Source organism: Carya illinoinensis, chromosome 5 (assembly GCF_018687715.1).
Source record: "Carya illinoinensis cultivar Pawnee chromosome 5, C.illinoinensisPawnee_v1, whole genome shotgun sequence".
Taxonomy (NCBI): domain Eukaryota; kingdom Viridiplantae; phylum Streptophyta; class Magnoliopsida; order Fagales; family Juglandaceae; genus Carya; species Carya illinoinensis.
The window spans coordinates 23,320,516-23,347,640 of record NC_056756.1 but is presented as its reverse complement, the minus strand read 5'-3'; the positions used below and the strand labels follow the sequence as shown (position 1 = coordinate 23,347,640).

The window sequence follows — 27,125 nt, the reverse complement described above, 5'->3', positions numbered from 1 at the left end:
TTGATAGCACTGAAGCTAAGTTACTCAAAAGAATCCCCCTCAGCCCTTACCCCACCCCTAACAGAATGATATGGAGATGCACCACTACTGGCACATTCACTGTCAAATCAACCTACTACCTTAAATCTTAGATGGAAAAACAAAAACATGGTCAATCCTCTGAAGCCATAACTGAAGTTGTGCCCTGGTCATACATCTGGCAACTTAAGATCCCAAATGCAACCAAGACTTTCTTGTGGAGGGCCGGCCTAGATGCCGTCCCCACCAAAGTAAAACTCCACCAGAGAAAGGCTGCTGCTAATGAATCCTACCCCATATGCAAGCTCAACCTTGAAACAGTTGAGCATGTTCTATGGAATTGCCCTTCTGCCTAAGATGTATAGAGCCAAAGTAGAAAGGAGATCCAAAAAACCAACTTGCCTTGTCAGTCATTTAGGACCCTGCTGGAACTTCTACTTGAAACTTTAGAAGAAGAGGAGATGATGGAGTTTGCTTTCATTGCCTGGAAAATTTGAAAAAGAAGAAATGAGTTGATTTTTAGCAACATTTTCACTCACCCAAATTCCATCATCCAAACAGTCAAACAGCTTGATGAGTGTGCGAAAGTGCACTCTATATACCCTATTATTGGACTAAAATGCTAAAATGTGAATAGAAATCATAGGAATTAATGTGTATTCTTAAATTGAATTTCTATTTACGTTGGGATACTCCTAAGCAGTTTTTTTATGTCTAATTTCAGAGTTTATAAAAGAGCAAGTCAAGCCCAGTCAAATTCAAATGAGGACATTCATGGGGTTTGAGAGCAATTTGGAAGAAAAGAAAAAGAAAAAAATCACAAAATAAAACCACAAGAAGTCCAAGTCCGAAATTCGCTAGGAGACAGTCTGGACATACTTTAGTGTTTTGACTATATCTTTTTACTCATATATCGATTTGATGCGATTCTTGATGCATTGGAAAGATATCTTAAAGGTCTATAACTTTATCTCTAATAAGGATTTCCAAATTCGAACTCCTGAAGGCTGTACGTAGCTGTCAAGATAAGTCCTAAAATTTAGGCGATTTTTTTATGCGGAAATCAAGAGGACATTAGGGTTTCTTTCTTACCCTATATAAGCATATCATTAGCACGAAATGGAAGAGGCACAAGAGGCAGATCTGAAGAGAGGAGAAAATCACTTCCATGGCCACCGTTCGCTTCAGTTTTCTCTGGAGATTTTTGTTGTCCATTATATTTATGGGTAACTAAATTCTCAAGTAGGGTTAGGGATAAACTTGCACATTAGATGGTATTTCTAATTTATTCTTAATTCATGTATTTGATTTTCAATTACTAAAACTCTTTTGTTTTATCATTCTCAATTCATCGTTGATGTTTTCTTCTCCGAATAATCATAGAATTTATTGTGTTTATGGATTCAATCATGCTTTTTCTATTGAATGGATTAGTTCTTTGATTATGTTTGGATCAATTATTTATCTATATTGATTTAGTTTTTTGCTGCAATATCGCTTCCTGAGTATATTGTCGTCATTGGATTTTATCAATATGGGTAGTAATTCACGTTTTTTAAAAGTGGTGAATGTTTTTTCAAAGGGTTACATTTGATTTAAGTCTGGTTTATAAATCTAAACCTTCCGATTGGGAATTGCGGGAATTGAGTTCCTAATTGAGTTATCCAATGAATTAAGAATAATTAAAATATCAGATTTGTGCAAGGGATTCCCGACGCTTTACTGTTTGTTAAATTTGAGTACTTTTTCTGTTAATCACTTTGCTTCACTTGAATTTACATTTAAAATTAATCTTTGTTCTGTATTACTTATTTAATATTTTTTCTTTAGTTTCTTTGTTCCTCTTGCTATTCTTTTAATTTGTCTCCCTGTGGAATCGACACCCCAAAGCTGTGCTACAACTACCGCGTTATTCTTTGGGCGTAATCAAATTTTGGCGCCGTTGCCGAGGAGATGGTAGAAGAATTGTGAGATAGTTTTCATTTCCAACAGTTCGTAAAGGCGGTAACTTCGTTCCCTCTTTTAGCTTGCTGCATCTTTTTTTTATTTTCTTTTACTTTTTGTAGTTTTTTTTAGTGTTGCGTTTTTCTCTACCTTGCATGCACAGGTATAGAGACACCTTGGGTCGGTTTGCTTGTAGACCTGTGTTAGAGTCAGAGTTTAATTTTTCTGATCATTTGTTTGATAATTCTTCTAATTTTGAGAAAATGAGTGAACACGAAGATCAACCCACTAGAACCCTTCAGGATTACCTCCACCCTACACGCACAGCCACACCATCATGCATCATGTTTCCAGCTAATATTCGCCAATTGGATTTTAAAACAGGGATGATACAGTTACTCCCTCCTTTTCATGGCTTAGAAAATGAAAATCCATATGTGCACATTAGGAAGTTTGAGGAAGTAGTTGCGACTTTTCATAGTCAAAATGCAACTGATGACATTGTGAGACTTAAGTTCTTTCCTTTCTCTTTGAAGGACAGAGCTAAGAGTTGGCTATACTCATTGAGACCACGATCTATTGGGTCATGGAATGAGATGACTCAGGTCTTCTTTAATAAATACTTTCCCCAACATAAGACCAATGCTTTAAAAAGGCAAATCTCCACCTTTGTACAAAAGGACAGTGAGACTTTGTATCAGTCTTGGAAGAGATTTAAGGAGCTATTGACTATGTGTCCTCATCATGGATATGAGAATTGGCGCTTAGTGAGAGTTATTTTTATGAGGGACTTACACCTAGAGAGCGTCAATTTGTAGAGATGATGTGTAATGGTGAGTTCTTACAGAAAGATCTTGATGAGGCCATAGAATACCTCAATGAGCTTGCTGAAAAAGCTCACACTTGGACTGGACCTAGTGCTACTGAGAGCACAAATAGGTCACGACCTGCAAGAAACCTAAATGGTGGTGGAATTTACCATCTCAAGGAAGAAGATAACCTAAAGGCTAAGGTTGAGATGCTCACTAGGGAGCTAGAGGTGTTGAAGAATAAAGACTTAAAGCCAACACACGTGGCTAATCATGCAGAGTCTTTTGGACGGTGTTTTGTGTGTGGTAGGGTAGATCACCTTGCCCAAGAGTGTTCCACATTTGCTGAGATGAGAGGGATGTATGAGGAACAATGTAATGCCTTAGGTATGTACATGAAGCCTGTTGCACCTTTCTCTGATACCTACAATCTTGGGTGGCTTAATCACCCCAATTTTAGCTGGAAGTCTAAAAACCAGCCGCCTGCACAACCCCCTAGATCATATCCTGCACTATATCATGCACCTTCATCTTCTAGGAGTCCTTTAGAAGACATTTTGCATGCTTTTATTGAGGCACAGAGTAAAACTAATCAAAAGTTTGAATCTTTAATTATGCAGGTTGTTGAAGAAAACAAAGAGATAAAGAGTCATATATCCAAGATAATGAGCTCCTTGAGTGTGAATGAGCGTGGCAAGTTTCCTTCTCAAGCTCAATCCGCACCCCAAGGTCAGCATATGGCACAAAAAAATTTAAAGGAAGTGAATGCCATTATGACAAGAAGTGGTAAGTCCTTACACATCCCAACAACTGATAAGCAAGAGGATGTTGAAGATGAACAAAGCAATGATAGCACCGAGTTCCCCAAGGATGCCGAGGTAATCAAGAGTCCAGTTAAGGTACCATTTCCTCAAGCTTTAAAATCTGGTATGCGAACTTTGGATCCTAGTAATGAAATCTTGGAGACCTCAGGCAGGTAAAGATTAACCTTCCTCTTTTGCATGTTATTAAACAAGTTCCCACTTATGCAAAAGTTCTTAAAAATTTGTGTACAGTTAAGAGGAAGCACCATGTTAAGAAGACAACATTTCTGACAGAGCAAGTTAGTGCTCTAATTGAACAGCGAATTCCTCCTAAGTACAAGGATCCTGGTTGTCTAACCATTGCATGTAATATTGGGAATCATGAGTTTGGGCAAGCCTTGCTAGCTCTAGGAGCTAGTGTTAATTTGATGCCTTATTCCATTTATTTGCAGCTTGGTTTGGGTAAAATTAAGCCTACTTCTGTCGTGTTTCAGTTGGCTGATCGTTCAGTTAAGAAACCGAGAGGGATAGTTGAGGATGTTTTGATCCAAATTGACAAGTTTTATTATCCTGTTGATTTCTTAATTTTGGACACTCAATCAGTTGTTGAGTCTAACTCTAAAGTTCCTCTCATATTAGGTAGACCTTTCCTTGCTACGGCTAATGCACTTATAAATTGCAGGAATGGGTTGATGAAATTATCTTTTGGAAACATGACCATGGAGGTCAACATTTTCCATATTGAGAAGCAACCAACAGATGACGAGTGCCACCAAACGTATATGATTGATGCACTCATAGACAAGGGAGTTCACACAACTCATGATTTTGATCCCCTTGAATATTCCCTTGTGAATTCTGAGTTTAATACATCTGTTAGTGATTCATCTGATGTTATTGATATTTGTGCTGTTTTTTATGAAACTCAGGATTATGGTACACAGGTTTGGCAACAGAAATTTGAGGAGTTGCCTAAGAAATGTGGAAAACAGATTCCTGTAAGTATGAAAGAACCAAGAGTTAAATTGAAATATTTGCCTAAGTCTAAAGTCTATAAGGTTAAAATGAAAGCGTTTCATGATAAAAATATTCTTAGGAAGAGGTTTAAACCTAATGACCGAATATGCTTATATGATTTTGGATCTCACAAGCACAAAGGAAAACTTCGGTTTAGGTGGACTGACCCATTTCTAGTGAAAAATATTTTTGTAAATGGGGTGGTAGAAATAGAAGATCCTAAGGATGGTCGGATCTTTAAAGTAAATGGTCAACGCCTTAAAATATTAATTAATAGGCAAGTTCCGGAAGTGGAAGACATTCCACTTGTGGATCCAGTCTATCAACCTTGACCACACCACCAAGGTATGTGTTTCTTTATTTATTTTGTTTTGCTTTGTTTTGTTTTTGTTTTTTCTTATTTTCTTTCTTATCATTTTTGTTTGCTGTTGTTTTCTTTGTTTTTGATTGCAGGATAGTTTCATTTCGTCATTTCAGATTACCATCTTTGGTGTTTAGGGAGCTACCCACATCACTCATCAGGTGTATTCTACCATTTTCAGTTACTCCCCATTCAATTTTGATTCTTAAACATTGAGGACAATGTTTCATTTAAGTTGGAGGGTGGTGGTGCAAATTCAGTTTTTAAAATGCTTGTTGGAACTCTGTGGCATATTTTCATGTGTCAATTTTTTTTAATTTGCATCACATGTGCATCATTTTCACATGTGTACTCATTCTCATTCATAGCAATCTTCGTGAATTCACCAAACCCACCAGATCATTTTTTGCTAAAACATTCACAGAATCCTTAATGCACTTATCCAAGTTTTGTGGTAAGATGGTGGTTTGACACATGTAGCTAGAGAACTCTTTTGCTTAAGTTTTCATGTGAGTTTGGAGAGGATTGAGAGCATACAAATGCAGTAAATTGTGATAAGCGTTTATTGATCTGTTGAATTGGGCACTTCTTTTGAGAATATCATTACATGGTTTGCAGTACAATGGTGGATATACTTAGAATATGACGAAGGTCAACTTAGGATTAACGTTTGAGCCTTTCAAGCTATCTTTTCCATCATAGACCCCTAGTAGCCAACTTTGAGCCAATAAAACACTTGTAGTTTTTTCTTTTCATATGCCCATATCATCCATGCCTCTCCACATTGGAGTATAACCTATACACAGATTTTCTTGCCCTTTTTACTTCCAAGTGTATACTAGGTGTGGAATTTGTATTTTCTTTCTTTAATTTTATCATTTTCAATTAAAAAAAAAGAGAAGAAGAAGACGACGGAAAAAAAGAGAAGAGTACAAGTTGCAAAGTGTTCAATTGAGTGAGCTCCAAAAAAAAAAGTTGGTATAGATGGAAAGAATACAAAAGTGGCATGTGTTTGTCCATCAAATTGTTGGAAAAAAAAAAGAAGGAAGAAGAAGGAAAAGCATTATTATTTGATGATCTGAAAAGTTTGAGAGTATATTAAGTGAGAAGTGTGGTCTATTGAGATATTTAATAAAATTCCATTTGTATGTACTTGGAAGTTTTTGAATCCCTTTCATCCTTTTTTTTCATATAACCCCAAAACCAAGCCACATTACAACCTTTTGTGTTGACCATTCTGATCCTAAATAAGCTGTTGAAAAGATTGATGAAAGTCTCATTTGTTAGTGTTCTTGTCATAAGATCAATGTTTGCTTGTTGCTTGTACATAATTGCCTAATTTTTCATGAGTGTATATACACCCATTGTCAACTCCATAGAGAGAGCCCTTACACGAAACACTATTATACCCGTGAGTTATGAAGTTGAACATTTTGCTTAAGATGTTCTTGATGTTGCATGTGTCAAGGTTAGTGGTACGATAGTTATGGCTTGGAGAACACACACACACTCTGTGGATTGCTATAGGTGGATTGATCTTGATGGGTTATTGGATTCCTTAAATTGTTTTAATATGTGAATCTGGAAAGTGTGACTTGATGACTTTTATGTGTGATTTTCTTTGGTCTCTTTCGTTGTTTTGACATGAAAATTGCTAGGGACTAGCAAGGAGTAAGTTGGGGGGTGTGATGAGTGTGCGAAAGTGCACTCTACATACCCTATTATTGGACTAAAATGTTAAAATGTGAATAGAAATCATAGGAATTAATGTGTATTCTTAAATTGAATTTCTATTTACGTTGGGATACTCCTAAGCAGTTTTTTTATGTCTAATTTCAGAGTTTATAAAAGAGCAAGTCAAACCCAGTCAAATTCAAAAGAGGACATTCATGGAGTTTGAGAGCAATTTGGAAGAAAAGAAAAAGAAAAAAATCACAAAATGAAACCACAAGAAGTCCAAGTCCGAAATTCGCTAGGAGATAGTCTGGACATACTTTAGTGTTTTGACTGTATCTTTTTACTCATATATTGAATTGATGCGATTCTTGATGCATTGGAAAGATATCTTAAAGGGCTATAACTTTGTCTCTAATAAAGATTTCCAAATTCGAACTCCTGAAGGCTGTACGTGGCTGCCAAGATAAGTCCTAAAATTTAGGCGATTTTTTTATGCGGAAATCAAGAGGACATTAGGGTTTCTTTCTTACCCTATATAAGCATATCATTAGCACTAAATGGAAGAGAGGAAGAGGCACAAGAGGCAGATCTGAAGAGAGGAGAAAATCACTTCCATGGCCACCGTTCACTTCAGTTTTCTCTGGAGATTTTTGTTGTCCATTATATTTATGGGTAACTAAATTCTCAAGTAGGGTTAGGGATAAACTTGCACATTAGATGGTATTTCTAATTTATTCTTAATTCATGTATTTGATTTTCAATTGCTAAAACTCTTTTGTTTTATCATTCTCAATTCATCGTTGATGTTTTCTTCTCCGAATAATCATAGAATTTATTGTGTTTATGGATTCAGTCATGCTTTTTCTATTGAATGGATTAGTTCTTTGATTATGTTTGGATCAATTATTTATCTATATTGATTTAGTTTTTTGCTGCAATATCACTTTTTGAGTATATTGTCTTCATTGGATTTTATCAATAAGGGTAGTAATTCACGTTTTTTAAAAGTGGTGAATGTTTTTTCAAAGGGTTATATTTAATTTAAGTCTGGTTTATAAATCTATACCTTCCGATTGGGAATTGCGGGAATTGAGTTCCTAATTGAGTTATCCAATGAATTAAGAATAATTAAAATATCAGATTTGTGCAAGGGATTCCCGACGCTCTACTGTTTGTTAAATTTGAGTACTTTTTCTGTTAATCACTTTACTTCACTTGAATTTACATTTAAAATTAATCTTTGTTCTCTATTACTTATTTAATATTTTTTCTTTAGTTTCTTTGTTCCTCTTGCTATTCTTTTAATTTGTCTCCCTGTGGAATCGACACCCCAAAGTTGTGCTACAACTACCGCGTTATTCTTTGAGCGTAATCACAGCTCGTTGAAGATATCCACCAGACCTACTAACTAGTTCAGAAGTGCTCTATTGTCTCCAATGCTCACTCTAATTAGGAAGCTCCCCCACAAGGGAAATTGAAACTAAACTGGGATGCTCGCCTGGACAAAACAAACTGTGAGGTGAGAGTTGGGGTTGTCATATGTGACTGGGAAGGGAAGCTGCTAGGCACCCTGAGAATGAATCATACCCCCTTCCTTGACCCTTTTCTAGCTGAAGCATTTGCTACATTCCCTGCTAGCCACCCTGAGAATGAATCATACCCTCTTCCTTGACCCTTATCTAGTTGAAGCTTTTGCTACATTCTAAGCATCTTTGTTCTTAAAATCACTAGGGTTGTAGGATGTGATTATGGAGGGTGATTCTTTGCAAGTAGTTAACTACCTCAAGTCCCCAATAGATACAGAATCTTATGTAGGCTTACTGATCAGAGACACAAAGGCCACGCTAGACTCCTCCACTAGCTAGACAGCCAGACATACTAGGAGAGCTTGTAACTCTATAGCTCACACTCTATTTCAAAATGCTCTAAGTATTAGTAATAGCATTACTTATGTGGATACTGTATCCAAACTTTGTTATAAGTTAATGACAATACAAGTTCTCTAAAAGGAAAAAAAAAAAAAAATTGGACAATTCTAGAGTTCCGCTTTTTATCTTCCGGATTTTAAGCCATTTATGAAATTATTTGTTTATTTACAGCCTTGCATATGACCAAAGCACCCCTACAATAACGAATATTCTGTCCTTGGTCCGGTCCACACACTGAGCATTTCAAGAACTAAACCCAAAAAGTGAACGAGTGACAACAAACAACTAAAAACCTCTATTCAAATGCGTGTGGAATCAGACACTTCGTTCTCTCATTCAGTCATCGCACACAAAAAGTCACCACTCACCGGAACCCTTACAAACCCTAGATCTTGTTCCTTCACGCTATACAAAATGAACTCCCTGATCTGCACGTAGCTGTCACTGTACGCTCAAAAACAGTCACTAATTTCACGTATCCCATTTTCAGATCCGGGCTTTTCACCCCCCCACAATAATCCATTAGCTCCCTATTGGGATTTTCGCATATTTCCGTTCCACCTCTTCCAATCCGATCGGTTCGATAAAAATATCAAAACCCAGTTCAAGAATTGCGTTACCTTCTGTTTACCATTTGTTTTAGAGTTTATTAATTTTATAAATATTACTGGCCTAAGTCGTTTTTTCCCCTATATTTGATATTTAATTTTATCGGATTAACGCGTCTTTCTAGGCTTTGGTGCGAGCAGTACTGAGCATGCGGTATATGTGATAGTTGTGAATTTTGGATTATTTGTTCTCATGGCAATGCCATCGGGAAATGTGGTTTTATCGGACAAAATGCAATTTCCTAGCGGTGGCAGCGGGGTTATCGGTGGTTCTGGTGGTGGTGGAGGCGCGGGTGAGATCCACCAGCACTACCACCGACAGTCCTTCCCTGATGAGCGGGATGGGTTTATCTCGTGGCTGCGTGGCGAATTTGCCGCTGCCAATGCGATAATTGACTCCTTGTGTCACCATATCCGCGCCGTTGGTGAGCCGGGCGAGTACGATAATGTTATAGTATGTATTCAGCAGAGGCGGTGTAATTGGAACCCGGTGCTACATCTGCAGCAGTACTTTTCGGTGGCTGAAGTTATATACGCGCTGCAACAAGTGGCGTGGAGGAGGCAGCAGCGATACATGGAGCCATTTAAGTCGGGAGGTAAGGAGTTTAAGAGATCTGGTATGGGGTTTAAGCAAGGGCAGAGGCTTCAGGCGACGAAGGAATCGCATAATTCTAGTGTAGAGTCTCATAGTCATGATGAGAGTGCGTTGGGTGGTGTTGTGGGTTTTGAGAAAGCCGAGAGACCGAGTAAAAAAGTTGAGGAAGTTAAGTCCGAAAGGCAGGTTGGGAATTTGGATGATAAGGATTCAGCACTTGGAGAAGAGAAAATAGGTAATCTATTGGGTTTCCGCAGGCTTTGTTTTGATACATGTGCTGTTGTTGCAAGATGTTAAATGCTTCATTACTTAGCGGATTGCTTCTCATAAATAGTGTGTTGGAGATTTATGTCATTACTAATTCGAATGACTTGATTTTGGTGTTTTTTATTAGGACAGTAACTTCTTCTGAAACATGTTTTTTATGGATATGTATCGCGTGAGCATTTTTGAAGATCGTTTATTAGTTTGATTTGTGAGTTAACAAGGTAATTGCTTCTTTATGTTTTGGCTACCATTCTAATTTGGGATTATGTGATTTTGAGCTTCTCTTCTTCATCCTTACTCCTTGAATATATTGTATCACCTCTAATTTTATTTCCCAATGGCACAGTTTTCCTGTACAGGACATTTTAGTAGATCCGTGCATGCGTGTTTTGTCGTGGCAGAGTATAATGTTTCATGATTGACAAAACATTAAGTTTGATCTCATTATCAGTCTGTGCTTCTTGCAAAGATGATTTTACTGTTTTTAAAGACTTTCTTGAACAGTAATAAGAAAAAAAATTTCCCCAATGTCAGTGTGTCACAATGCATGGCATGCCTGTTCTGTGCATAATGCCAACGTCTTTGAGGTTCTTAGAGTTAGAAAGCTTAAAATTCTAGAAAAATCATTCCCTATATGTTTGTGTTGCACTTCCTCTCCTCTGGTCAGGGAAAAAATGTTGGCTTTTCTTTTATTACTATCAGAAAATGGTGATATGGGTAACCAACAGTTCTTCCTCTCCTAATGAAGGGTCAATGTTTTCTTTCAATGCTTGATTTGCATCACAAAGCCACCTTACATTTGAGTCTACATATGCCCACTTTGATGTCGATGTTTTTTGTTGCTGATGCAGATGCTGGAAATGGGGAAGGAATGGTTTGTGGCAACTCACATTCCAAAGGCATGCCTCTTGGATTTCCATTCCATGTGTGCGCGCGGGTGTTTCTATCTTTTTTTTTTTTTTTTGGGCCGGGGGCGGGGGGGGGGGGGGTGGTGGTGGCAGTGCATCTAGAATTTTCTATAATATTGTGGGTGGGGGGAGTTCAAAACTCCTTGGGAGTTAATGACATTGGCTGTTAGGGCATCTGCCAGCTTATGGATTATAGATGGTATGGGTTTTCATCCAGTGATGGCCAATAAAGGAAAGGAGGCGGCTATACCAAGTAGAATGTAACTCGAAAGCTATTCTCACCCCCCCTGTAACATAACGTGCTTGTGGTTAGAACGTATATGAAATGTTTTTAACAGATATAGGATAACCTCTCTCTTATGCATATATTTAACTCATCAAAACACAGAAACAACCCCTCCTCTCTCTTGTATGGATTTAGGACTAAAACTACTTGCTATATTGAGACTAAGATTGTTTACTATATTTACCTTATTGATACTAATTCAGTCTACTGTATTAAGCTATATTATTTTTTAAATATTTTTATTATTGTCTTGAAGTGTGGCCTTCTTTGTTTTGTTAGAAAATCATTCACACCAGGAAAAGAACCAGAATGAGAAGCAGAATCTTGGTACCGTGCCAAAAACTTTTGTTGGCACTGAGATGTTTGACGGGAAGGCGGTAGTGTACTACTTTACTAGTACTTTTATTTATATCTACCTCAAGTGAGAAGTTCTTGATATTCTTTTCTATTTTTTATAATTCTCCTATTATGTTTTAGGTCAATGTGGTTGACGGGCTGCAGCACTATGAAGAATTATTTAACGACTTGGAAGTGCAAGGGCTTGTTTCACTAGTAAATGATCTGAGGGCTTCAGGAAAAAGAGGACATTTTCAAGGCAAGTTTACGAACGCAGTCTCTTCAGAATCATAGAAGATTGCTCTTCTTTTTGTTTCTCCTTTCTCTAGGAAAGCATTGCCCGTTGTAAATGGAGATTTTAAATTTAACAGCAATTATGTCAATTCCACATATATTCTAAAGTTGAGGAAGATTTGGCCTTGTTTTGTTAACTGTTTTTTTCAGAAAGAATTTTCAACTTTAATTGGAACATCTTCCAATTTTTTTTTTTTTTAAATAAAATAATTAAAAAAAATCTGTTTATCCAATCGTTTGCCTAGACTTCAGGGAAAATTAAAATACACAAACATCAATAAAAAAACTGCCCTAAAGGAATTATATCCAAACAACTTTTCCACTCTACCTATATCCACTTTCACAAGCCCCAATACAAAACATATTTCAAAAGTTTTTTTATTCAAATTTTCCTATTTATTTTCACAGAACTCATTAACATTATATCTCAAAAAAATTCTAAAACATGCTTATCAAAAATAAAATAAAAATCTAAAACATTTTCATTATTTCTCTTAACCAAACATACCCTCTGTTTCTGGACACAATGCTTGCGACATAGATGCCATTACAATATATTTTTTTAATAAATCTTTTTTATTAGTGTACTTATTAAAAAACAAAATAATTTTGTTATAAGTAATTAGATTGAAACTTGAGATGATGTCAATTTCTTCAACATAAACTCAATCCTAGAACGCGTTGAACATTATTGACTATTACATGATCTTCATCACTAGTTTTCGCCTGTATCAACATTCTCAACATCACCAAGAACAATTTTCATGATTAAGATAACAGTTTATTGATGACGGACCAGGAATATTTAAAAAATAAAAACAAAAATTAATTTATATGGTAAAAAGATATAAACTGGGATTTATCTTTAAAAACATCCTTAAACAAAATTAAGCTTTTGCGCACATTCCATAAATCATCTATCAGTTTAATCCTTTACTTACAGAGCAGCTAGTACTCATTAACCCTTTTGCTGCTGTTGTGCACCAGTCCCACATCTTGTGCACATCAGGGGTACCATTTTGTTGTTGGATGTAATCATCCCCAGTGGATGACACCTTCTTAACGTCCTTTGTTGTGGCTTGCACATGCACCCAAAGCATTGGATTGGTACCAAGTATCATCATATGGCCAAAATAAAACATAATAAAATGCATTCGCTACTCATTTTTTTTCTCACAAGTTTCATACCATTCATGCCATAATTGCCTATCTTTCATATGAGCAATGTTATCATAACTTTCACAACATAACCGTGTTCATAAATTTCAACTGGTATGTATGCATCATATGAAAGCATTTGCAAACTTCACTTATAGAAATATCATATAGAAAGAGAATAGAAAGGGGCTTACATGAATGGTCAATATCATTGTATGTAGCTTAAACAACCATTTTTTCAACATAGAACATTTTCAATAATCATTAAATGTATGATAATTGTACTTTGTTTCATAGCTTTCACAATATCAACGCCTCCCTCACAACCTAGGGAAAACCTTCATAATCAGTATTACTATTCTTCTCTACATGGTTATGGGGGCTTGAAACTTCTAAGTATGCTTTATACCCCTGGCCCGATCTTTTTTCGTGTGTGTGTGTGTGTGTGTGTGTGTGTTCCATGAGAAAACAACAGTTTTTCATGAAATATGCAATATGGTTTGTTTTTAGGTTCTTTGGTATGCTAACACAAGACTTTTCACTCTCTATCCTTTCTATTGTTCATAAGTCCTCAAATGGGTCAGTCAAGTTTATGTCATGAACCTACGAGCTTGCTGCACTTGGACAGAAAGAAACTTCAGCCTAAGTTCTTTTAGGTTATTATGGTCTTAAGTCCCTACAATGAAATCTTTCAAAGGCTGAATACTTTGGTGCCATGGTCACTGAATGACCACAAAGTGCTGAAGCGTGAGTCTTAGAGCCTTAAGGATGGTGCAAAGTGTAGTGATGTATGCTGTCAGCCTTCTATGTATCACCGAAATTTAACTTGCTGAAATTCCTAGGTTTGTTTCAAATCAGTAGTTCTGAGTCATTGGCGAATGACTCCAGGATCAAAACCATGGCCTTAATGTTGCATTCTTTTTGAAACTCACCAGTGAGATTGACTCTTCTGCCCACTTATGTTCAACTTTAAAGACAACTATGTATATTTCTATGTGATCATCTGCTTTAGACATTTTTGTTTCAACCGAAACTTGTAAGGAACCAGCTTTGCAAACCATGGGTGGGATTCATAGAAATTCCAAACCCATAGAATTTTCAATTTCCTTCTTGCTGTAAGATTATGTTTCATACCTCAAATTATGGCCTACACTATACATTGCATAGAACTTTAAGAGAGGGTGTTGCCTAAGAAATCTTGCTACACAAAGAGAGGACTAGATGACTATTCTGTCCCCCCTCTTTCATTTCCACAAAAAATGCCTAAAAATGGTTCAGAATGTTGACTCTGAAAAGGAATTTAAAATGAAGGGATTCTAAATTTAAAAGGAATTCTTGACGGAATCTTACCCTAGCTAGATCAGAGGTTTGCAGCCTCTAAAATTTCTTTTAGAGCTTGGTAACAAGGTGCTGGGATGTGAAAGTAGAGCAAAACAAGTAATACTCTTACCAATTTTACTGTGGTAAAGAAATTTAGGATTTTTCTTATTCAAAAGTGGAAAAAAAAAAAAAAAATTTGAATTTAGTAACTTGGCAATGTTGGCAGCAAGGGAGACGAAGGTTGCAGGCTAGGGCTTCGAATATGAGGACTTCTAATCTGTACAGCAGCATTCAAAGTCAATGAATGATCATTATTCCTATCTTTCATGAAGAGAAGTGTGAGGAACTCAAAGACTTTCTCACCTATGGGCCGCAACAGACATTGAGAAGGATTCTGAATCCAGTTACCTTTGATTGATGATGAAAATAGGTAGAGAGGCTGTAGAAATTGGCAGCAGAGTTGGAGGTGGCCTAAACGTTTCTCCCTGGATTTGTCGATGGAAGTTTATAAATGGGCTTAGAGGAGCGGCACACTTGGGAATGTAGAGGGGGATTTCTTGTTGGCATACTTGGTGAGTTCATTAGACTGCAATGTTGGGTCATAAATGGAGTAGGATTTGGATGACAGCCAACCCTAATTGGCTGGTTGATCTTGGCAGAATGTGCCTCCTAGAAGCTTCTCTTACGGATTTTTTATTATGGAAATTTCTTAGAGATATTACAGACTTAGGGTTACTTGGTTGCTTCCTATTTCTGGTTTCCAGTTAAGGAAGTTTTCTAAACCTATGGAGGATTTCGCAGTGTGGATTTTTGGCTTCCTGAAATCTCTGGTTAAGTGACTATCCCTGTTTTCGGTAAGTTTCCTTTCCCATAGTAGGCCCATTTAGGCAAGTTTCATCTACTTGCCTTCTATAACATATCAGCCCCACAAATGAAACCAAACAGCATTTAAATGCAATCGATCTGTACCAAAATAATCAAACTGCAGCCATGTCTCCCATTCAAACATAAAATTCAATTATACTAATTTGGGGCTGTAATATTATGGGGCATTACAAGTTAATACTGCATCTACGGTTCCAAAAGTTACCATGTATTTTTCTGATTCATGTAACCATATTTTTGCTTACGTTTGATACACATGACCAAAGTTATAGCATATGTAATGCCCCAAGGGAAAGCCCAAGCTACATCTGGGCCATACTTCAAAAGGGCTAGTCAATTGATGTAAACAGCAAGAGCTTCTCCCTTCCAAGCAATGGGGAATCTTATACTTCACATACACATCACCAGTATGGGGTGCTACATGTATCTTTTGTAAGGGAGGCTAATGATTGTGAGGTGGATCTACTCCTCTCATCATTCTTTGACTGGTTTTGTGTAGGGTGGGATGTAATGGTGAACATAAAATGGTCAAGGGTCCATCTAAGAAAATGAGTGTTCGAGGTAAGGTCATTTCACAATTTGTTTAGTGTCCATGAAAGGACCTCATTTTTACATCGTACGATGTGAGGAAGTAGGTTATAGTGGGGTTAATCGGGGTTACGTGTAAAAAGAGTGGAGAATACATAGATCACCTTCATCTGCACTTTGAGGTCGCTAGCCTTCTATTGAACATGATGTTTCTGTCTCTTTGGAATAGATTGGGTTAGGCCTTCTCATGTGGTGGATCTCTTATCATGTTTGAAAGAGCAGTTAGTAGCCATTAGTGCACACTAGGGTTCTTGTCTAAAGGGGTGATTGAGAAAATTGAAAAGAGATTAGCTGGTTGGTAAATGCTTTACTTGTCTAAAGGGGGAAGAATAACCTTGATAAAAAGCACATTATCAAACCTCCCTACTTACTTTCTAAAGGGGTAGCAAGAAGAATTGAGAGATTGTATCAGAATTTTTTGTGGGGAGGTAATGGAGAAGAAGAAAAATGTAATTTGGTTAGTTGGAATAAGGTTACTCAACTGATTTCTTGTGGTGGTTTGGGGGTAAAAAATTTATGGCTGGTTAATAAAACACTTCTAGGGAAATGGCTTTGGGGATATCATATGGAGAGATGCCTTATGGAAAAATGTTGTTGATGTTAAATATGGAGGTATGTGGGGGGTTTTGGGGGGGGGGGGGGGGTGCTCTAAAGAAGCTAGAGGTGCGTATGGGGTGAGCTTGTGGAAGTTCGTTCGAAAAGGTTAGGGGGAATTCTCTATTCATATTAAATTTAAGGTGGGAGATGGGAAGAGGATTCTTTTTTGGCATGACACTTGGTGTGGGGATTCTACACTTAAGTTGGATTTTCCCTCTCTTTATAGGATTGCGAGGGATCAAAACGCAGTTGTGGGAGATTCTTTCTCATTTATTGATAATATTATTCAGTGGAATGTTGACTTTATTAGAGACGCTAATGATTGGGAAGTGAATGACGTTACTGTTTTTTTGGGAAGACTTTATAGGTCAAAAGTGGTGCCAGGAAGGGAGGATAGTATTCTGTGGGTTCATGCAGGAATTTCCCCGGTTCTCTTCTTTCTACAAAATTTTAACCTGTCACAGGAGCTGTGAGTTTCCATGGAAAAATATTTGGAGAGTGAACTTCAAAGGTGGTTTTTTTCAGTTGGGTGGTATCTCTTGGCAAAGTTTTGACCACTGATAATCTTAGGAGGAGAGGTATGTTTATAGCTGATTGGTGTGTCATGTGCAAGAAGGATGGAGAAACTGTAAATCATATTTTTCTTCACTGTGAAGTGGCCATGTCTTTGTAGAATGAGGTTTTTACTTGGATAGGTATAGTTTGGGTGATGTCTAAGGCTGTGGTGGATCTACTTGCAGGATGGTATGGATTAGAGGGAAGAAGATGTGTAGCTGCCATACGGAAGCTGATTCCTTCATGCTTGATGTGGTGTCTATGGCTGGAAAGGAATGGGAGATGCTTTGAAGACAAAGAACGTTCGATTGGAGAACTTGGGTATTTCTTCTTTAGTACTGTGTTTGTGGGCTGAAACTCTTGTAATGAATAATGTTAATTTTCTGGATTTGAATTAGCTTTTCTTTTGTTTTCTAGAGAGATGTAGGTATTTCCTTCATATATGTCCTTTGTACTTGGACTTTGCCTATTCTTAGTAATAAAGTTTCTTTTTTTTTTATAGGTAAACGATAGTATTAATATGAATAGGCATAGTCCAAGTAAAACAAGAAGTTATACAAGAGATAAAACCTATCTAAGATGCTAAAGAAGACAAAAGAAAATCGTGCATATTTTGGCCATTAAAGTTTACAGCGATGGCCCAGAGGACAAAATAAGAGAAAAAAAGAGAGCAAAGCTCCACTAGTGTCCGCTCCTTGTCCTCGAATATCCGCTCATTGCGCTCTCGCCATATGTACCACATAACACAGATTGGAACCATTTTCCACACGGCTTTGATCTGTGGTAATCCACCGAGCATCCCCCAACTAGCCAATAACTCAGTCACCGTAGCAGGCATCACCCAGTTAAACTCGATTCTGTTGAACACTTCGTACCACAAGGCTCTCGCTGTCTCACAATGTAGCAATAGATGATCCACGGTCTCTCCGGCTTTCTTACACATACAACACCAGTCTGCAATGATTACCCGGCGTTTACGCAAATTATCTTTCGTCAGAATCTTACCCAAGGCCGCTGACCAGACGAAAAAAAGTGCTTTGGGAGGTGCCTTATTCCTCCACAAACTTTTCCAAGGGAACTGACTATTTGGTGTGGTTATAAGGGATTTATAGAATGAGCGAACTAAAAAGTTCCTCTTATCCACAGGTGTCCACCACAACTTATCTTCTCGCATACCATTCAGCTTCGTGGAATACACTAATCTGAAAAAAGCCTCAAAACTGTCTACTTCCCAATCTTGAGCTGCTCTACTAAAGGTGACATTCCATTGGACTTGATCCCCTAAACGCACCAGAAAATCTGCCACCGAAGCTTCTGGCTCACATGCCACACGGAACCCGGTAGGAAAAGCATCCTTCAGCGCCGTCTCCCCACACCAGATGTCCCTCCAAAATTTTATACCAGTCCCTTCCCCCACCAAGAATCTAGTACGGTTTGCAAAATCTCCCCATCCTCGTCTGATGTGTTTCCAAATCCCCACCCCATAGGGGGCATTCCCATCTTTAGTACACCAACCACCCCACGTTCTCCCATGTCTGCAGTCAACGACTAATTTCCATAATGCTTCTGGTTCCATATTTGTATCTTCAAAGCCATTTACCAAGAAGTGCTCGGTTAAACGTCTTCAAGTTCTTTATTCCTAATCCACCTGATGAGAGTGGTCTGCATACCTTGTTCCACTTAACTAAGTGGAATTTGAATTCGTTCCCCATCCCACTCCATAAGAAATCCCGATAAAGTCTTTCAATGCACGAAGCCACAGAGGTTGGGATTTGAAATAAAGACAAGAAATAAGTTGGTAGATTAGAGAGAGTGCTTTTGACAAGAGTCACACGACCTCCTTTTGACAAGTATAGTTTCTTCCACCCTGCCAGTCTTTTTTCCACTTTCTCAATAACTGAATCCTAGATTTGTAGGGATCGTGAAGCAGCCCCCAACGGTAGCCCCAAATAAGTCATAGGGAGAGAACCCACCTTACAACCCAAATTGTTAGCCAAATGCTGAATACTACTAATTCTACCGACTGGCACTAATTCTGATTTATCAAAATTCACCCTTAAACCCGACGCTGCTTCAAAGCATAGAAGAAGGGCCTTTAATGCCCTAAGTTGTTCTTTATCTGCTTCACAAAAAATTAGTGTGTCATCTGCAAAAAGCAAGTGAGGGATAGAAATAAAGCCTCTATTCGAGTCACCCACTGAGAAACCAGCCATAAACCCATTGGCAACCAGAGCCGTTAACATCCTACTTAGGGCCTCCATGATGATAACAAAGAGAAGTGGGGACAAAGGATCTCCCTGTCTTAAACCTCGAGAGTTGTCGAGGAAACCCTCCGGGCTGCCATTAATAAGGACTGAAAATTTTGCTGTTGAGATACACCATCTGATCCACATGCGCCATTTCTCCCCGAAGACACATCTCTGCAATAGATATAGGAGAAAGTTCCAGTTTACATGGTCGTAAGCTTTTTCCATGTCCAGTTTGCAAATGATCCCTGTAATACCAGATTTTAGTCTACTATCCAGACATTCATTGGCTATTAACACGGAATCTAGAATTTGACGACCCCTTACAAAAGCATTTTGAGGCTTAGAAATAATTTTTCCTAAAACCTCCCCCAGTCTGTTAGCCAGCACCTTAGCCAGAATTTTGTAGATTCCGTTGATAAGGCTAATGGGCCTAAAATCCTTCACTTCTGAGGCCCCAGATTTCTTCGGAATAAGAGCAATAAAAGTAGCATTCAGGCTTTTCTTGAATTTTCCAGCATGGAAAAATTCTTGAAATACGTTCATAATGTCTTCTTTCACAACCTCCCAACACGTATGAAAAAACCCCATCGAAAAACCATCTAGTCCTGGCGTTTTATCTTTCTCCATTTTCCTAATCACAGCGTGTACTTCATCTTCTTCAAAGGCTCTTTCTAACCATGATGCTACTTGTGGTTCAATAGAATCAAAGTCTAGCCCATCCACTGTTGGCCTCCATCCCTCTTGTTCTGAAAAAAGATTATCAAAAAAACTCACCACATGTTCTCTGATCACTGGAGCTTCTGTGCAATCTCTACCATTGATTTTCAACATATCAATGGTATTATTTCTCCTATGTGAGTTGGCCACTCTATGGAAAAATTTCGTGCTTCGATCCCCCTCTTTTAACCAAAGGGCTCTTGACTTCTGACGCCAAGAAATCTCTTCTAAAGATAATATTCTTTCTAATTCTGAAACCAGCTCTGTCTTCCGTAAAAGTTCCTCTGGGGTGAGGACTCTTTCTTCGGTGATTCTATCAAAAATCTGAATCTCCTCGGTCATGGTTTGCTTTTGTTCTCCCACATCTCCAAAACTTTGAGAATTCCAAAGCTTTAAATCGTTCTTTAGAGCTTTTAATTTACCTGCGAGAATAAAAGAGGGGGGGTGCCATGAAACTGATAAGAAGACCACCAATGTCTTACCTTGTTCACAAAGGCTTCACTTTTAAGCCACATGTTTTCAAACTTAAAAGAATGCCGACCACCTTGAATACCACCTCCATCCAGTAAAATAGGAAAGTGATCCGAACATAGATGTGGTAATCTCTTTTGAGATACCTCCGGGTAATGACATTCCCAATCCGGCGAAATTAGGAATCTATCTAGTCGAGAGTAAGTCTGGTTGTTGGACCATGTGAAAGGGCCACCTACAAGTGGGAGGTCCACCAAGTTCAAATCAAAAATACAATCTGAGAACTCCGTCATGGCTGGACTTAGTTGACTGTTTCTCGATCTTTCACTAGGGAATCTTGTGATGTTAAAGTCACCGCCTATGCACCAGGGGAGGTCCCACCAGCTCCAAATTCCAGCTATTTCCTCCCATAAAAGTTTTCTGATGTTGTCAGCATTAGGCCCATATATACCTGCAAATGCCCACATAAAATTGTCTTCTGCCATCTTAAAAGATACAACCACTGAAAATTCCCCTACAAACTCCTCCATTTTCTCCATTACCCTCTTATCCCACATCACAAGGATTCCACCCGAGGCCCCATTCGAGGCTAAATAAATCCAGTCTACATACGGACAATGCCACACACTTCTCACTAATTTTCTGGTCACCAATTTCAATTTAGTTTCTTGTAAACAAACGACATCCGCCCTCCATTCTCGAAGTAAATTTTTTATGCAAAGGCGTTTGTTGATCTCGTTCAACCCCCTAACATTCCATGATAAAATTTTTGGCTTCATAACAAATCAGCATTACCCTTCCCTTTGGTTCTATCACGGCTTGAGCTCCCCTCGTTCAACGACCAGTCAAGCCTCTTGAGCTCCCTCTGTTTCTTGGAGCCATTTTTTTTTTTTTATGCGCATGACCCACCTCTATTGCCGTGAGAAGCGCCATGAATTGTTCTTCATAACCCACACACTTTATTCCCACCACATGTTGTATATCCTCTACCTTTTTAAGGACCCAATCCGACATCTCAAAGTCTCTGGGTAATAAACAATTCAAAGGGTAAGGGTTCCTGTCACCAACCTCATTATCATCCCCAGATAAATTATTTCTTCCCCATTCAGTCAAAGTGTCCATGTTATTATTCTCTTCAGCAGCAACCATTTGAGTATCCGGGACCATAACGATGTCTGTGTGATATTGTGAGCTCCCTTCTGATCTATTCTCCCCAGTTTCCAAGTTCCTGCCATCTCCACCTTCTGGAAAAAAATCCAGATGTTCACCTGAAACTAAGGGAGCCTCCACTGAGGGTGACATTGACTCCTTACCCATATACGGCGTGCTCTGTGTGTCAAGGAGCTCGCCCGAAGCCACGGGAGCCTCCATCTGGCCTGAACAAATTAACATGCCCCTTGTCGTTACTTTCTGAGCGTGTAAATCAGGGAAAAACGTGTCAAGGAGCTTGCCCGGTGCCACAGGAGCCTTTATCTGGTCTGAACAAAAATCGAAGCCCCTTGTCGTTACGTTCTGTTCGTGAAGATCAGGGAGAAATGAAGAAAAATGCCTGCTGTCCTCTTTTTCGGCATCCCTTGACGGCAGAATCTATTCCACTATGAGCGCCGGCGTGTTGTCTGTTCCACCTGGGTTGGGTTCTCCGTCGGAATCGGTACAACCGATACTTTCTTCTTTGGAGCAAGTCCGGACAAAGCTTGCGGGTCGATGTTTCGGATTCTCCATATGGGGGCCTGCCCGCTGGGCCGAGAATTCAGGTTGGGCTGAGACTGGCGTATAGAAGGGTTGGGCTGGGATGGGCCTACAATGGGGCTGTTTTGGAGGGGACCCATATGTTTTGGTGTGGGTTTATCAAGTTGTAGATCAAGTGTCCCATTCGGGCCCAAGGAAGGCCCATAACCATTCGGCCCCTTTTCTTTCCCTATTAAAAAGTCTACTTTAGCCTGCAAATCACATAACTGAGACTTAGCTTCCAGAAGAAGCTTCAGCGTCTCCCCTACTGTCATGCAACCTTCATTTCTGCAACCACTACCCTGGCAAATTGCTAGACGTCTTTCACTGTCAGAGGGTTGTCCCGTATTCGGATTACTGTATCCTTTCTTGCCTTTGTTTTCAAACTGATGTTCAAAGGGTTGTGCCACCATCAGTGCTTCTCCGTAGGAACGAGGCTATGGCTGAGCTTCCGTATGTGGCCTCTCCACTCCTCCATTGCTGTGAAAACTTCTGTTGATGACTAAGGACTCCTGCAATTCCTCCCCCATTCTCCTCCATCCATTACCCTCTTCCTCTGGGACAAAGATAAAATTCCTCCTCCCTCCACCACTAAATTCCACCACTGCCAATTAGCGGCCTCTTTCATTGCAGCACCGCTAAGCAATGAAGCTTCGGTTACCTTCCCTTATTGGGGTGTAGAAATCATTTTTCTCAAACTTTGAACATGAAACCATAGCCTTGGCCAGCCATTGTGTTGAAGCAGGTCCTAGTGTAACCGTAGCCACCACCTTCCAAGACCTTTCTGTGATAACCAAGTTGACCCCCTCTTTCGCAATTGTAAACTGCTTAGAGTCAATAACTAAAACTTGAATGAGACCTATGATGTGTGTTGCCCCCAGGATAAAAAACAACAAACCACCGTGCAAACCGTCACTAACCACCCAAACCCAGCGGTGAGATTGAGTAAGTGTAATCATTGTCGAAAAGAGAAAGTGTACGGAGAGAAAGTGTATGGAGAGACTTACTTCCCTTTGTTCTGAACCCAATTGTGGATACTCTGAGGCAAAAATTTTAGTGATGAATAGGTGTTTTATGTTCAAGAAGTTTCTTAATAGTTATAAATATATATATATATATTAGTGCACACTAGGAGGATGACCTCATAGTGCCTATTGTATTTGAAGAGAAAGAAATGGCCATAGTTCTTAGGATGGCGAGAAATCGGTGCCGTGCCAGAATTCAAGTATTTCTTTGTTAGTGTCCTCTTTCATACAATTGTGGCCCAAATGGTGGCTCTTTTTATATTTTCACTTTTTAAATTTAGCACTTCTTCCTTCGGCTAGTTTGGTGGATCTCTCATATACTTCTTCTGAATTGGGATAACATCCTCTTTTGTCTTAATAAAATTTATTTATCAAACAAAACAAAAATTCCTCAACCTGAAGAATTCTAATTAGATTCATTCAAAGAACCTAGTGACTATTGTATTTGGCCTTCCTCACTTTTAAAGGGGAAGATTTATTTTGATTCCATTGTGGCAACAAAGTTCTGGGAATGGTGATTTTATGTACATGTGATATTATGCATTGCAATAAAGTTGCTTCATCCAAATCCAGAAGCTGTTCAGGTTTTTGCCCTTTGAGTAAAAGCTCGATAATGCTACTAATACAACGATTCTTTACCAAATTTTTTATTCTTTTGAGGGACACCAGAGGTTTGAAGTCATTAACTGAGTGTGACCATAGTAGTAATCCTTACTAGGGAGTCCCTTAAGGGGTAAGGATAATATTATTATACCAGGGTATTACCAGAGGGGCCTAACTGATATTGTCATTATTATTTTTGTCATCTGTAAACAGTATGGTCTCCTTTCTGGCTAATGGGATAGAGGGCATGTCCTCTGCGTATACATTTGGTGGGAAATATGTTCAATGCCTACTCTGTTTTATATGTTTCATCACTTCTTGCTATGAACTTACTTTTGGCTTTCTTTGAGACATTTGTGTCTGGACACATCGTAGTAAATCCCTTTTAGCTAAATAATTGCTAAAATATTTGTTTGGCCAGAAGCAGGTCAGACATATGTGGTTTCAAAGAGGCCTATGAAGGGACGTGGAAGAGAGATGATTCAGTTGGGTCTCCCTATTGCAGATGCACCTCCAGAAGAGGATAATGCAGTAGGAACCTCTAAAGGCAAGCTCCATTTAAAGATGTTCCTCTGAAAATAAGTTTTGAGAGTTCCTTATGTGGTTTGAGTTTATTCTTTTAAACAGTTTTTTTTTTTTTTTTGATAAGTAGTTTTTTCTTTTAAACTTTATTCATGGATTCTGTTCTTTAATAAATTTTGCAGATCAGAAAATAGAATCCATCCCTCCCTTGCTACAAGATGTTATTGAACGCTTGGTAGGCATGCAAATAATGACTTCAAAACCAGACTCTTGCATCATTGATTTCTATAATGAGGTTGTTAATTATGGTATTCTCTTTTGTATTTTTAAGTGTGTGATGTGTGAAGCTAGCCTAATTTTTATTTTATATTTGTAGGGTGATCACTCGCAGCCACACATGTTCCCAGCTTGGTTTGGGAGGCCTGTTTGCATCCTTTTTTTGACAGATTGTGACCTGACTTTTGGAAAAGCAATTGTGATAGACCACCATCCTGGGGATTTTAGAGGCACTCTTAAGCTTTCCCTTGCACCTGGGTAATCATTTTGAACTGCATCACTTTGCTTGTGCTGTTTTTTTCTTTTGGTACTCGTCTATTATCAATCTCCATAGCATAATGTGCTCTAAAATTAAACTTGACATTACTTCCGCATCCTGTAAGACCTGGTAAGTTTGAGTTCAACCATGTCCACGTTACAGTAGAGACTGCAGATACATTATTAAATAACAGCTGCCTTGTTATACATTTTTTCATTAAATCTTCACATAACCATTAGGAGAGTCTTTATAAATACACGAGGGGAATTGGGCTTAAAACGTGTTTGCATACTTTAGAAGTGATGGGAACATGATAGTTATGATCAATTGTCATTTTATATCATCATTATAGACATAGAACGTGTTTATTTTCCTCCAAGCTTCTTGACTTGCAATTTATAATTGATGAGTTGCAACTGAAGTTTTAGATCTCCTGCTTCCTGATATAATGTTTATCATTTTGAGAAACACAGATCTCTCTTAGTAATGCAAGGAAAATCCTCGGATTTTGCACGACATGCTATTCCATCCCTCCAGAAACAAAGGATACTTGTTACTTTCACAAAGTCTCAACCAAAGAAATCCACACCTAGTGACAGTCAACGTCTTCCTTCACCTTCTGTAGCATCATCCCACTGGGGTCCACCACCCAGTAGATCTCCCAATAATATTCGCCACTCAATGCCTTCAAAGCATGTTAGTGCTGTTCCAGTTACTGGTGTACTGCCAGCCCCGCCAACTCGGCCCCAAATCCCACCCCCAAATGGCATCCAACCAGTTTTTGTGCCCAGTCCAGTTTCACCAGCCATTTCTTATCCTGCACCAGTTCCTATGCCATCTGGCTCAACTGGATGGCCGGCTGCACCACCAAGGCATCCTCCACCTCGCTTTCCAGTACCTGGCACTGGAGTTTTCCTTCCTCCACCAGGCTCTGCTAATTCATTATCTCCTCAAAAGTTACCAATTACTGCAACTGAAGTGAACTTATCTGCTGAGACGGCTTCCCTGTCTGGAAAAGAAAACGGTTCAGGGAAATCTAGCCATAGTGCAAGTGCTTTGCCAGAAGGAAAGTCAGAAGGGAAAACACTTGGGCAAGGCCGTAATGGAAGTGTTGATGGAACTGTCAGTGGACGGGCAGTGGCGAAGGAGGAAGAACATAATGAGAGTGTTGACAATGTGGTGGCAAGCCAGTCAGCAGGAGCAGTTTAGATAGAGAGAGAGAGAGAGAGAGAGAGAGTTCCTTTTAAGAGGTAGGCTGCCAACTTCAATGAGTTTGAAGCAAATGTAAAGAGCGGCAACATTCAAGACAAGACCATCTCACTGTAAACCCTCACTTCCTCCATTCCCTTTTTGTTGTCTATTTGTATTAACTTTTACAGTTGGTAGCAAACTCGGTTTTTTATTTTAATTATTGCTCTTTCGCTCTCTCTCTTGAATTATGGTCTGGGGTTAGTCGCATCCTTGCAAACCTCTATGCCTCCTGCAGTAAGGCTGCCTTAGATTAATTCATGGATTAATACCACTTGATTATAGTGGGACAAGCGCGGTATATAGAATTTTCTTCTACAAAATATCAGGTATAAACTCCATGGCATAAAAAAGAAAAAATTCTGATGCTTTGGTGTGTAAATTACGTTGTTTATTGGTGTTAGTCTTTTGCCAATTTATATTACATCTGAGAGGATTGCAGTAGTTCGGTTTGGTTTCAGGTTATGTTGGAAGATCTCTCCATGAAGTTCGTTGTGTAGCCAGAAAATAAAAGGAAAGGGGGAAAAGATACAGAACGATACAAGACTAGTTTTGAAGTTCTAATATCCATTTTTCATGCTTTTGCAGTGTAACTGAAGCCTTCCCTAGACAGTCACTGTAAAACCCCGTTTGCAGTTTTGCTTTTGTCAGTTGTGAAGACGAAAAGCCTAGCGTAATCTCAATATTTCACAAGATTGTCATCTAACGTCAAACAAAACTCAATTCAGAAACGCTTCTAGGCAGCTCGTTAGAAAGCCCAATTATATTGATTCAAAAGATAATAATAATTGAAAGGGCTTTCAATCTAGTTATTGTGTTTATCTTTGCGTAAAGGAAAACTTTGCATACCACACTTTCATCCTACTGTGATGACACCAACGTTTAGATTATTCTTTAAAAAGCATAGAAGATAATCTAAAAATCATAAAAGTTGAAAAATATTACATCTTATATAGTGGATGAGTGAGGTGGAGTGTGATACATAGCATTATTGCTTATTCAATATTTAGAAGAATTTTTTAAGAAACAAGCATTCTAGTTTTAACATTTCATTGTATAAATGTGAGGGTCTG

General features: G+C 38.6%; 1 protein-coding gene and 1 non-coding gene across 5 annotated transcripts; one reads left to right on the top strand and one right to left on the bottom strand.

The window, feature by feature from the left end:
• Positions 1–2,605: 2,605 nt before the first annotated feature.
• On the bottom strand, positions 2,606–2,713 carry LOC122312116. Its single transcript, XR_006243029.1, has one exon. It is a non-coding gene; the product is annotated as a small nucleolar RNA R71 (small nucleolar RNA).
• Positions 2,714–8,826: 6,113 nt separating this feature from the next.
• On the top strand, positions 8,827–26,212 carry LOC122308800 (RNA demethylase ALKBH10B-like). 4 transcript variants are annotated; one of them, XM_043122025.1, is made up of 8 exons: positions 8,827–9,995; positions 10,879–10,926; positions 11,501–11,598; positions 11,699–11,816; positions 24,175–24,294; positions 24,452–24,564; positions 24,646–24,803; positions 25,278–26,212. In XM_043122025.1, exons 1-8 carry the CDS (start codon positions 9,359–9,361, stop codon positions 26,011–26,013), a joined length of 2,028 nt encoding a protein of 675 aa, XP_042977959.1. In that variant the 5' UTR covers positions 8,827–9,358; the 3' UTR covers positions 26,014–26,212. The 4 variants fall into 4 exon arrangements, with proteins under 4 accessions (XP_042977959.1, XP_042977958.1, XP_042977960.1 ...); XM_043122024.1 differs by having other exon boundaries at positions 24,172–24,294; XM_043122023.1 differs by having other exon boundaries at positions 8,828–9,995; positions 24,169–24,294.
• The last annotated feature ends 913 nt before the right edge of the window (positions 26,213–27,125 follow it).